At 37.0% G+C, this 12,758-nt stretch overlaps 2 protein-coding genes across 6 annotated transcripts in view; one reads left to right on the forward strand and one right to left on the reverse strand.

Moving 5' to 3' along the window:
• Ift80 (intraflagellar transport 80) overlaps positions 1-5,552 on the reverse strand; it is a 140,902-nt gene extending 135,350 nt beyond the window's left edge. For 2 of the 5 annotated variants that reach the window (XM_058578330.1, XM_058578327.1), the window contains exon 1: positions 4,468-4,620. The gene's annotated coding sequence lies outside the window, so the exon portion shown is untranslated. Of the gene's footprint in view, positions 1-1,476; positions 1,523-4,467; positions 4,621-5,518 lie in introns of those variants that run through there. The other 3 variants (XM_058578328.1, XM_058578329.1, XM_058578331.1) reach the window with 3 other exon arrangements.
• The window catches only part of Smc4 (structural maintenance of chromosomes 4), a 33,512-nt gene continuing 25,454 nt past the window's right edge, over positions 4,701-12,758 (forward strand). The window contains exons 1-5 of the mRNA XM_046440472.2: positions 4,701-5,099; positions 6,112-6,252; positions 7,046-7,224; positions 7,651-7,842; positions 9,275-9,451. Of these exons, the coding sequence (XP_046296428.1) occupies positions 6,117-6,252; positions 7,046-7,224; positions 7,651-7,842; positions 9,275-9,451 (684 nt within the window). The 5' untranslated portion in view covers positions 4,701-5,099; positions 6,112-6,116. The remainder of the gene's footprint in view (positions 5,100-6,111; positions 6,253-7,045; positions 7,225-7,650; positions 7,843-9,274; positions 9,452-12,758) is intronic.

The raw sequence follows: 12,758 nt of genomic DNA on the forward strand, positions 1-12,758 counted from the left end.
TTGGGGCTGTAGCTCAGTGGCAGAGCACTTGCCTAGCATGTGTGAGACACTGAGTTCAATTCTAAGCACCACATAAAGATAAACAAATAAAGGCATCCTGTCCATTTACAACTACAAAAAAAAATTTTTTTTAAATCAGTTATATTTGTTGATATAGAAAGATGTCTATGTTAAATGACAAAAGCAAGGTATACAACATTATTTCAATCCCTTTTTTGTAAATAAGAAGTGATAAATACTTAAGCTGTTGAATACTAAAACACTGTTCTGGAAAGATATGTAAGACACTTAATAATGGACACCTAAACTGGGCACTGTGGGGCATTCTGTAATTTCAGGTACTCCAGAGACTGACGACATCCTGAACACCTTAGCAAGACCCTATTTTAAAAAAAGAAAAAAAAGCAGACTTTTGTGGTAGAACACTGGAATGAGATGGGAAGCTTTAGCTATCCACCTATTCCCAAGAAGGGAAGCTTTTTAATACTCTTTTATGTTTCCATGTGTTTGAAGTTTTTAACCATGTTCATAGTATTTTATTTACCTATCCATTTATATATTCATATAGGTTTATGTGAGTGGTAAGACTATAACCCAATTGTGTTTTATGCGTTTCTGCATTCAAAAAAAACTAATAATAAACTTTAAAAAAATATTTTTAGTTGTAGATAGACACAATAACTTGTTTTATTTATTTTCATGTGGTGCTGAGCTCAAACCAGTGCCTCACACCTGCCAGGCAAGCACTCTACCATTGAGCCACAACCCCAACCCCACTTTTTTCCATAAGATCACCATTCTATTTGTAACTCTCACTTAACTTATCTTCTAGATACTACATTTTCTTTTCTTCCTTATGTAAAATGAGTCTAATACCTACAAGTAGTTATGATGGTTAAAAAGAGACAAAGTATGCAAACTATCTAGTAGAGTGCCTGACACATAATAAGTGGTTACTAATTATTATGTATTTGCAAAAATATTTTTGTTACCCAGCATGTATTTGCTATTTTCAATTAAAAAATAATAATTTATTTATGGAACAACCACTTCCTCATTACTATTATTATTTTTTTAAACGGGGCATTGAACTCAGGGGCACCCAACCACTGAGCCACATCCCCAGCTCTATTTTTATATTTTATTTAGAGACAGAGTCTCACTGAGTTGGGTAGTGCCTCGCCATTGCTGAGACTTGCTTGGAACTCGGGGTCCTCCTGCCTCAGCCTCCTGAGCCACTGGGATTCGCCCAGCACTTCCTCATTCTATACCCTTTGAGTCATGCTAGCATGAGGCCAAGAGTTAAGCCAATTAGAGCATTCCATTCCTTCTGCAACAGAGATTATCCAACAATTAGCCCAAGACTTTTATTCAAATAAATGATGGGAAGAGAAGTCCTGTTTACATTTTACTTTAGCCCCACCCCCTTTCATTTTAGAGAATTTGAGGCTGGAGTTACTACTGTAGATATCTTACCACAGCAAGGGGAGATCATGGAGGTACCAAAGGCAGCATGTGGAAACTGAAAATGGCAAGTAAAGCAAGTAAAAAAAAAAAAAAAATATATATATATATATATATATATATATGGTGTTTTGTTTGAACCCTGAATCTGATACTTACTTACAGTCACGTTACTTTTTTCCCCCTCATCCTAGAGATTGAGTCTAGAACAATCAAGCACTCTACCACTAAGGTACATCTAGCAACTGCTAAGGTTATCACCTAACTTTCTAATTATGGGAGACAATTTTTTTTTTCTCAAAACAATTTGGATTCGGTTTTTTGTCAATTATAATCTAGGGAGGGTCCTATCTTAGACATTACCCAACATTTCTTCTTCACATATTCTAAAAATAGATACTTCCTCAACATCCTTGCTAGCCTCTTTCTACTTATAACCTTGAAAATGTGACTTATTCTTAGTATTCCAATTATTCTTAAAACACTACCCCATTTTCTCTCCTGAGGTGTATTTTCTTTTCTTTTCTTTTTTTTTTAAGAATTTAAACTTTATTTGTTGTTGATTATTTGTTTTTATGTGGTGCTGAGGATAGAACCCCAGGCCACACCTGTCCTAGGCAAGTACTCTACCACTGAGGCACAACCCCAGCCCTCCTGAGATATATTTTCTATTGCTGCTGCCAACTGAACATATCTTTCTGTAATTCCAAATTCTACCCTCTGGAAATAAAAACATACCCATCCTTTGCCCTGACAGGCCTGTAATACCAGCAGCTTAGGAGGCTGAGGCAGGAGGATCCCAAATTCCAAGTGAGCCTCAGCAATTTAGGGAGGCCCAGTGAGACTCTGACTCAAGATAAAAAATAAAAGGCTGGGGATGCAGCTCAGTGCGAAAACACCTCTGGGTTCAATACAAAACAAAAACCCATCCTTCAAACTGCTATTTCCAAAAATAACAAAAAAAAAAAAATTTTTAACACTATTTCCAGAAAAAAAAAAAAAAAACTATTCTACTTCCTAGCTCCCAGGATTTTTAAATTTTGCTTCAATTGGGGCTTTTTGTGATAAATTAGATGAGAGTTTCAGTAAGATTAACATACTAGGAGGCTTTTTCTTTTAAACTGGGGATTGGACCCAGAGAGCCTCAAGCTTGCTAGGCAAGCACTCTACCAAGCTACACCCCCAGGCCAAAGGGCTTATATTATCAAGAGGAACATACATTTCTATCTTCACTGTCTCTATCCAACTTATTAATTTGGAACAGTATTCTCTATTTATATACTATATACATAAATTCATATTTTGATTTATTAGTATCTAATCTATTGAAATACTTAGTTACAATCTATTTAAACATTTACTCATAAATCTAATTTCACAATCTCTGCAACCTTTTTAGAAGGTAGACAAAATATTTATTATTATAATGATAACAAAAATGCGCACTTAAAGATATAGTACTGAGTCAATACTGGGCACCATGGTGCATGCCTATAATCCCAGTGGCTCAGGAGGCTGAGGCAGGAGGATTTCCAGTACAAAGCCAATCTCAGCAAAAGCAAAGCGCTAAGCAATTCAGTGAGATTCTTTCTCTAAATAAATACAAAATAGGGCTAGGGATATGGCTCAGTGGTCTAGTGCCCCTAATTTCAATCCCTAGTAGTAGTAGTAGTAGTAGTAATAGTAATAGTAATAATAATAATTATTATTATTATGACTGTCAATAATAATAATAATAATAATTACTGTCAATGTTTATTCAGAGACCCCAGTCTCCCAAACCCACTAAAATTCTTACACTTGGGGGTAGTGTCCTTCCTCTCCGCTCTTTTCCGATAATTAACTGAATCTAACTTTATGCTTCTCAGTGCAAGAACCATAATATATTAAGATCAACAAAGTAAATTCATTCATAAAGATTTTTGCTGCTTTAACATGCTAGGTTCTAAGTATGCAACAGTTTTGTTTTGTTTTGTTTTGTTTAAGGATGCTAGCAACTCAACCTAAGAGTTGTTGAATAAAAAGCTTACTGACGGGAATCAAATCAACTAGTGGTTCTTTAACACTGCAGGAGATTTAGGATCAAGTTTAAGAATCTGATGAAAATTGTAGGAAAAACTAACTCTCCAGAAAAATGCGTACAGAGAGTTTTGTACACAATTTGAGGGGAAATTATGAACTCTAAAAACCGATCACTAGCACATCCACAGAGTTAAAGAGCCACTAACAGCCAGACTGCAGTGCCACAGGCCTGTTAATTCCAGCAACTCGGGAGGCTGAGTGAGGCAGAAGGATCGCAAGTTGAAGACCAGCCTTCTCAACTTAAAGGGGACCTAAGCAACTTGATGAGAACTATCTCAAAAAAAAAAAAAAAAAAAAAAAAAAAAAAATCATGGGGCTGGGATTGTAGCTCAGTAGTTAAGCGTCCCTAGGCTCCATCCCTAGTAGCTTTGGGGGGGGGGGGGGGCCGCGCCGGGGATGCGGGTCGCGGGGAAGCCACCAACAAAACCAAGTCCTCGGAATTGTCATACTTGTTTAATGATCCTGATTATGCCTTGCACAATACAATGTATACAAAAGTTACTTAAGAAATATCTGATGATTGGTAATTCCCTCATCAAGATACGATGAAGATGACCACCGCAAACCGTTTCTTCCATTATGAGCTCTTCAAACAAATGATTTTTAAAAGTCCGAAACTCACCTTTACTAAATAACTCGAAAACCATTATTTTGCTATTCACATGTGGACTACACGACCATTCATTCACTAGTCCAGGTCATCTCTTATAGTTGCCTTCCCTCTACTCTCTTCAAACTCAAGGATTCCTTTTTGATATCCAAAAAAGCCCAGCCGAGAGCCCCACAGCCCCTGCCCCCCGGGAGACAAAATAACAGATGCACAACGAACCACACACCCTCAAGGCGAGGGAAGGCAGGTTCCTGGGACGGCTACGACTTCCAAACCCTTTCTTAAAAACGTCAGAAGGTGAGGACATTTACCTCAAAATCCAAGAAAGCAGCGGTTACTGCTCCTACAGCTGTGGGGTCAGTAATAGAGAAGATTCCCAACCTTTCCGTCACCATAGCGACTTCTAAGCTCTAGGTTTTCTCCCTCTTCACGCGATACTTCCCAGAGGCGCGTCATCCGAGCGGGTCCGAGACCCCACCCCTAAGTGAGCCCGCCCTCTCGTTAAGGGGCCTTATTGGACTACCGAGTGTGGCCTCTAACTGCGGGAGGGGCCTTCTCTATATTTTTTTCTCTTCTTTAAAATTCGCCAGGCTGTGTTTTCAAATGCTATAGTTTCAATAACAGTGTTCCTGGTATAAACCACAGGGAACACATTTCCTCATTTTTCCTTTCCGCCGAAAAACCTTTCCCGGGAGTTGGGTCGCTTCACGAATTCGCGCATGCGCGTGAAGGGGCAAAAGATGGCGGTGATAATCGCCGCACTTTTTTTTTAAATTAGTGGATCCCAGAAATCATTGCGCGCATTTGTAACGAATTTCCGTTCGAGTTTGTATTTTAGGCGCCATTTTCGAGTGAAGGACCTGGAGCCGAAGCACCGGTAGGAGCAGGGGGGAGTGGGCCTTTATAGCCGTTTCCAGCCCTGGTTGAGTGGACTGTCCCGCAGGTAACGTACTTCTTTTCCTGATACGGTTGTCACACTCCTACTTTCTGCCCTGTCCAACCAGCGCCTGGAAGTTAGAGGCCTTGAACTAGAGCAGCGAAGTACGGGGTGAGGAGGCTGCTACTGGGAGATTCTCTCACTGTCACCCCTCCCCCCCCACCGGCCGCTCCCTGTGGCTGGGGCTCTCGCGCGCTTCTCCCTGGCGCCACTTCTCTGAGCTGCGTACAGCGTCTTTTAGGGTGGCTCCAAGTCTCTCGAATCTCTTCTCAGAAATCCTGGTCTCACAGACCGGCGTCTCCTCTGACCCCCACCTCGCGTCTCCCAAAGGACTAGTCACCGGGTCTGACCCTTTACTGGTTACTGGACTTACTACAGCCTAACGGGACTCCACCCCGGACCCCAGAGAGACAAACCCCAGTTACCGCAAAATTATTGTCCCCGACCAAGCCCTGCCGACGTCCAATTTGGAAGTGGCTGTTCGTCGTTGCCAGCTTCGGCCATACTTCCCGGTGGTACTGGGGAAGAGACCTAGAATCACCCGGGCGCTCTAGACGCCAAGAGCTCAATGGCGGGGAGAGGAAAGCGGGCGGGGTTTTTACTCTGGAAAGGGTTGATGGCCATTCAAACCTGAAGCTCACAGGAACTCCTCTAAAAAGTCGGTGCGCTTGCATCCCTAGTCCGAATAGCGTGGGAATGTCAACAAACGTCCGCTGCGGGAGACGCTTCGTTTAGAAATAGGCTTGAGTATATTCTTACATTGGGAGTGGACGGGTGGAAGGCCTTAAAAAATAAAAAGAACCTTAGCAGTTTGCTAGATCGTTGATTTCCAGGCACGTCTAGGGTTTCCCACCTACATGCCTTCTTGGCATTCGGGGCTTTCTTGTCGCCCTCTTCTTGAGGATTCGTCGCCTCTGAGCCGGATTTTAAAGTGCGACTCTCTCGGAAACGGGTGGGGTGGGTAGTAATCGGGATGGGTTTTGAGAGCTGACTTGCTCCGGCTCTTCCCCGACCCCAGCGATCATGCCCCGTAAAGGCAACCAGCCTTCCACCGCCCGCGGTAAAGAGGAAGGGCCGCCTTCGTCCCCGGACGGCACCGGCAGCGACGCGGAACCTGAGCCTCCGACCGGCCGGACCGAGAACCAAGCTGAACCCGCAGGTGAGCTAGTGACCCGCCGCGACTCGGTAGGAGCGCGCCCCTGGGCGCCAGAGCATGTCATTGCCCAACCCGAATTGTGGTTGTGGCACACGGGCAAAAGGCTGGGGTTGAGGTCTGAAGACCCGTTCACTCCCTTAGAGTAGCTCTAGAAAGCCTTTCCGCGATTCAGGGCTCCCGTGCAATTTCCGCATAACGGTGCTGGAGGGGGTGGGGGTAAGCAAACAGATTCAGTTGTGAATTTCTCTTTGTGGCATTTTGGAATTTATATTTCCGCTGAAATCGGCATGGTCAGCCAAGAGTTAGTAAGGTTTATTTTTTTTTCCCCCAGGCTGAACATGATTAAAAGTTGCATGACCCTAACCTCACCTCCGTGGTCTTAGATTGTCTTTAAAGGGAAGATGATGACTTTTTTGAACCTATTGTAACTTTTTGAGTCCGGTATTTGGGTGATTTATGAAACCCATTTGACACTGGCTCCGAAGCTAGTGAGTTTTTCAGGTGTTCAAAGAAACGGGGAGTTAAGTCTAGAGCCTTAGAGTTTCAGCTTCTGTTCAGAGAAACCGGGAGTCAGTTTTTGTGGTTTTCCCAGATTTGTTTTATGATGTGTTTTGACTTCTAAGAAGTATACTGTAGTTCTATAGAATTTTAGGACTGGTGGCATTTCTTCCAAGAGTTTGTTGTTTTTTAATTAAACCAAGCTAAAGGATTTTAAATATTAGCCGGCAGTAGTCCTCCGAACTAATAGTATTAACGTAGGCGTTTTTTCCTCCTTTCTTGCCTTTGATTGACTCAGAGACTCCAGGTGAGGAACTTGATAACAGAAGTTTGGAAGAGATTTTGAACAGTATTCCTCCACCCCCACCTCCAGCAATGACCAATGAAGCTGGAGCTCCTAGGCTTATGATAACTCATATTGTAAACCAGAACTTCAAGTCTTATGCTGGGGAAAAAATTCTGGGACCTTTCCATAAGGTATTTGCCCACTTCAAGTAACTATTGTAAAGGAATATAGGATGTTTCAGTTTTCTAACTATTCTCTCTCTCATACACGGTGTGTTGTTTCCTTTGATTTTAACAAATGAAATTAGCTTTTCTGTATTATCTTTTGTACCTCTTTACTATAAAGATCTCCTCAAAGGAAATCCATGTTTTTTAAAGAAGTATTTTCCTTTTATTAGAATGAGTTTTGTGAAAAGTGAAATAGAATTATAACATTTTTATTTAAGATGTTGAAGCTTATGATAGAGAACTCGAGTTGTATATCTTCTAATAAAGAAAAGTCCTTGTAGTTTTTAGTGTGGATTTAAAAAGCAGGCAGTTTAAATTTAATCAGTAGTACTGGTGTGATCTTTTAAACTTTGAAAAAAAAACCTGGTTTTTTGTTTGTTTTTAATGCAGCGTTTTTCCTGTATTATTGGGCCGAATGGCAGTGGCAAATCCAATGTTATTGATTCTATGCTTTTTGTGTTTGGCTATCGAGCACAAAAAATAAGGTCTAAAAAACTGTCGGTACTAATACATAATTCTGATGAACACAAGGATATTCAGAGTTGTACTGTAGAAGTTCATTTTCAGAAGATAATTGATAAGGTAAGGGTTTTTTTTTTTCTATTTTAAGTACAAGCAAGGAAAACAAAGGACTTATTGACTCTACATTGTTGGCTTAAATCAGCTTTTTAAAAAATGTTTATGTAATTAAAGCGTAGAGATTGATGTCATTTTCTGCATAACCATTTTTTCTTTTTGGAAAGTGGTGCTGTCATTAAATATAAACTAGAATTTTTAGCCACAGAAATGAATTATGAATAGCTCATCATAATCTTTACCTTTTTGGAATAAAACATTGAGCAGTTTTAGGATCCTGGGTTCGAAATAGGCATTGTTATTACAAATTTTCTGTTTTTTAAAGTTGTATTTTATTGCTTTAAAATAAATTATCTACACTTGAAAATAACAGTTGATTGATCCTATCTCCATTATTTCAGTGCACATTAAATTTGTGGTCCTAAGAGAACTTTTTTTCAATTTGAACTACAGTGATTAAGTCCTTTTGAAATTGAAGAAGGTCAAGCTAACATGTTTGCTTTTTAGAAATACAGATGATCATAGGTAAAGTGTCTATTTAGGTTATTCACATAGTTGTTTTGGTATTGTGGGGTTTTTTCCCCCTCTCATCAATTTAATGATTAACTTCAGGAAATTCATGGTTCAAAAATTACTAAATGGAACCTAAAAATAAAGGATTCTAATTACATAATGAAACACGAAGCTGACTTAGCTGTTGTTGGTTTTTGTTTTTGTTTTTTAATATAAAGTGATTTAATTACAAACAAGCATGTATTTTAATTTTGCTTCTTAATACAGTTTATTGTACAATTTTAATTAAAAAGTAGATTGCCCATCATATTTTATTCATTGCTTATTACATTTGATTCACCTAAAGTTGAAAAATCATAGCTTCAATATGACAACTTTTAAGAATAAATGAGTTTTAATACTAAAGGAGAATTGAAACTTAAATTTTTTTAAATCCGGGAGATTTAATTGTAAATTTTTTACAGTTCTTTTTACTTTCAATTAATGTCAGGTTCTTTAATCCACCCCCAATAAAGTATCATCCTGTTACTACCTGTCTTTTTCCTTGAATTATTTCTTATAGCTTTTTGTTGTTGTTTGTTTTAAAAAAAAAAAATGGACTAGAATCACAGTCAGTCAATAGCATGATTTGGTTTGAATATGGTTGGGCGCCACTCTTTCCAAATATGTTTTTTCACTTGTTTTTGAGCTGGAGGTTTTTTGTGTTTTTTTTGCCTGATTTGATTTTGGGTTTTTTAGAATCTTTGAGAGAGGAATCAACTTAGAAAAGTCTCTATTCTCTCCCAAGTGAAGTTATTTTTGAGAACTATTGCTAGTTTGTGTGCAAGTAATTCATAGAATTAATTTTAGTATGAAAGGAAATTTGAAGCTGACCTGTGACTTAATACTAATAGCTGTTGTCTTGTTTTGTTTTTCCTCAAAACAGGAAGGGGATGATTATGAAGTCATTCCTAACAGTAACTTCTATGTATCCAGAACGGCCTACAGAGATAATACTTCTGTCTACCACATAAGTGGGAAGAAAAAAACATTTAAAGATGTTGGAAACCTTCTTCGAAGCCATGGAATTGACTTGGACCATAATAGGTTTTTAATCTTACAGGTAAATTTATTAAAGACTTAACAGTGTTTGTTTTCTAGTAAAGCTGGGGGAGTTCTATTATAGGATAAATCCTGTGTATTTGAGGCCTTAAAGTACTGTAGCAGCACATCATGGTTTACACACTACAGTCAAGATGCGAATCATTATTTGCTGCTCTAGAAATTTAAGGAAATTCATTCAAAACTATATTTTCATCGTCACATGTTTAGTTTATATTTGCATGGACTGACATACTTGTTCCACTCTAGCAGCACGTAAATATTGGCGTAGTAAAATATATATTAAACACCAATATTATTGTGCTGCTTTAGTGTGACAAGGACATAGCAACTACATTTGTTTGTATTTCCTTTTAAGAACATTTTCAGTGAAATTTATTATCTTTTAATAGTCTGTCCTTTTATTTTCTAATATAGTGAATAAAAATCTGCATAATCGGTATTTGACAAATTTCTCCGTAAGTTTCTAATTTATTTTAATCTCCTTAATAGTTATCTGTAAGTTGGTTTTCTTTTTTTAAAGACATGTCAGAATTTAATACCTGATATTAAGTTGATTTTTATTGGAAAATTTGTATTTTTTAAGTAAAGGAATGTTCTACCAACATTCCTGGCAAGAAAAATTCTCTTTTCTTTCTTGTTTCTTACCTTTCAAAAAATACATATTTATCTAGTGTAAATCTACAGCTTTGACAGATGTTTTTGAATTCTTATTTGATTTGAGGGCATCTTCTTATTCCTGTGTCCTATCCAGGATTACTAAGAGCATAATAAGAAAAGCAAAAAACTGTTTCTTTATGCAGAGATTAATATACTTAAGTGTTTTAAAGTGGGGATTTTGATTGCATACTAAATGGTTTTGGGGAACGACTGAGTGTTCCCAATGACAAACACAAAATGTTAGCACCTATTTCCATTTTAATATTTAATAATAATAATATTTAATGTTTTCATTTTAATATTAGGAATACTATGTGTACCTAGGTACTTTTAAAAATACTGCTTTTAGATATACATAGTATACAAGACCAATCAATAACATTTTGGAATCGCTTTTTAGTATCTTTTATTCCAAGGTAAAGTACATTTGTAGCACTTTTGTGACTTCCAAACATTTATAAATGAATGTTGAGAAATTAGTTGCAGATATATACACACAAACATATATACACAACATATATATGTAAAACAATATTTAAATATACATAAATGTGGAATTTACGTATTTTCATGGAATGTGGAATTGGGGTGTTTGGTTTTTAAATCAAAACTATTCTGTGGACTTTTAAATTTAGGTATCTTGATCTGATCAAAATAAAGTGGACTGCGTTTTAGTTTTTCTAAGAATATTTTTTTCTCTGCAGCTTTTTTCCATATAATTTCATAATAAAGAAAGTTAATGATTTCCCATAGAAGTACATAAGAATCTATAAAATGTCTACTTTATATTAAATATATTCTTCTAAAGTACGTGGGATGGATACCTAAGCCATTTGTTAACCTTTTTCTGTGCTTTTATCAAATTGTTTTGACTACTTCCCAAATAATATCAAGGCAAACCTTCTGAGTTAACACAATTTATAGGTAGGGACTTTAGAAAAAAGTTTGAAGGAAAGTGGCAATAGTTTCTCTTTTTTTTTTCTGTTTTGCTTTTGTTTTTTATTTGTTGTTCCTTATCAAAATCTTAAGGCTTTTACATTAGGGATTTAAAATATTTGAAGGTAAGTAAGATTATGACTTTTATTATCTTCTCACCCACTAATTAACGTTTATCTTGAAAAAACTACCCATGACTGGGAAGGATGAGAGATTGAAGCTAACATATCACCATCCAAGATATAAATGATCACTTTGAATAAACTATACAGACCATTTTAAATTAGTGGTAGTATTTTTTAGAATTCCATGAAGGTTTTTTAATAAAAATGTATGGTGTTTATATAATGGTTTACTGGATTTTGTAGGGGATGGGGGGAGGTACTAGGAATTAAACTCAGGGAACTTAACTACTGAGCCACATCCCCAGCCCTTTTTACTTTTTTGAGACAGGGTCTCACTAAGGTGGTTAAGGCGTGGCTGAGTTGTTGTGGTTGGCATTGAACTTGAATTCCTCCTGCCTCAGCCTCCCAAGCCTCTGGTATTAACAGGCATGCTCCACCACACCCAGCTAGGTTTAGTGGGTTTTGTCAAGGAAGCATTTTTAGTACTTGGATCCATTTAAAATCTCATTAACTGTTTAAGAAATGTCCCAAATGAGGCACTATGCTAATATTCTATAAGTAATATAAAGATAAATTCTTTTTCTTGTCTTTAGAGATATTTATACATGTCCACAAAAAGAATTAGATGATGATTGACGATTGTATTTTCCATAGGGAAACGTACATTTTCCCTTTTTGTATATTAGCGTGCTTTGGTCGCATTGTAATAACTTGGTCCAAACAAATAAGGTTCTATTAGCTCTGTATAATATTTCATGGGTAACTGTGACCTATTAACTGGATTGAATTGATTTTGCTCCATTAGTTAGTGCATTTGCTTCATTCAAGGGTAAAAGAATGAAAACCTGAATGCTTTTGTTATATTCTAGAATTAAAGTAACAGTTACTGTCTCTGGAATGTTTCTGTAAACTCCTTAAACTACAAGTATTGGCAAAAGTTTAATTTTGTCAGTTTGAAACTTCATATGTCTTATTGTCTTTATATTACAAACAAAATATAGGTTAGCCCAGTTTAAAACAAGAATCAAGGTTTTTTGTTGCTGTTTGGGGGGGTTTTTAGGTTGTTTTTGTATTTGTTGTTTGGTTTGGGGGGTTGTTTGTTTTCTTGGTATTGTTATTGTTTTGTTTTTTGCTTTTCTACTTTGAAGATTGGGTTACCCTAGATCTGAATTGTTGATTATCTGTCATGTATACATTTTAGATACTAACCTGGGTGATTTGGTTTCTTGGCCTCTGGTAGCTTACAAAAAGCAAATTTTAGAATAAATTGTACTAGAGTAAGATAAAGAATAGTTAATCATTTATAGTGCAGTGAATAATGGAAAAAAATAATATTTTTAAGACAAAAAATAAAAGCCAAAGGTAGAAAGGTACATAGAGCTCAGTAGACTACTTGTCTAGCATGTATGAGGCCCTGGGTTCCATCTCTACCCCATAAAAGTGCAGTAATCCAAAACCATTTAATTTTGATACAAACACCCATATTTACTTTAATCATTTTGGGACTTAGAAAAATGTTTTATTACACCTCATTATTTCCTATAGTTCATGCTTGTTAAAATTTGGATAACATATTCATAAAAATAA

This window comes from Marmota monax, unplaced genomic scaffold (genome assembly GCF_021218885.2).
Source record: "Marmota monax isolate L192 unplaced genomic scaffold, Marmota_monax_Labrador192_F-V1.1 WCK01_AAM20220418_F8-fsc00256, whole genome shotgun sequence".
NCBI lineage: Eukaryota > Metazoa > Chordata > Mammalia > Rodentia > Sciuridae > Marmota > Marmota monax.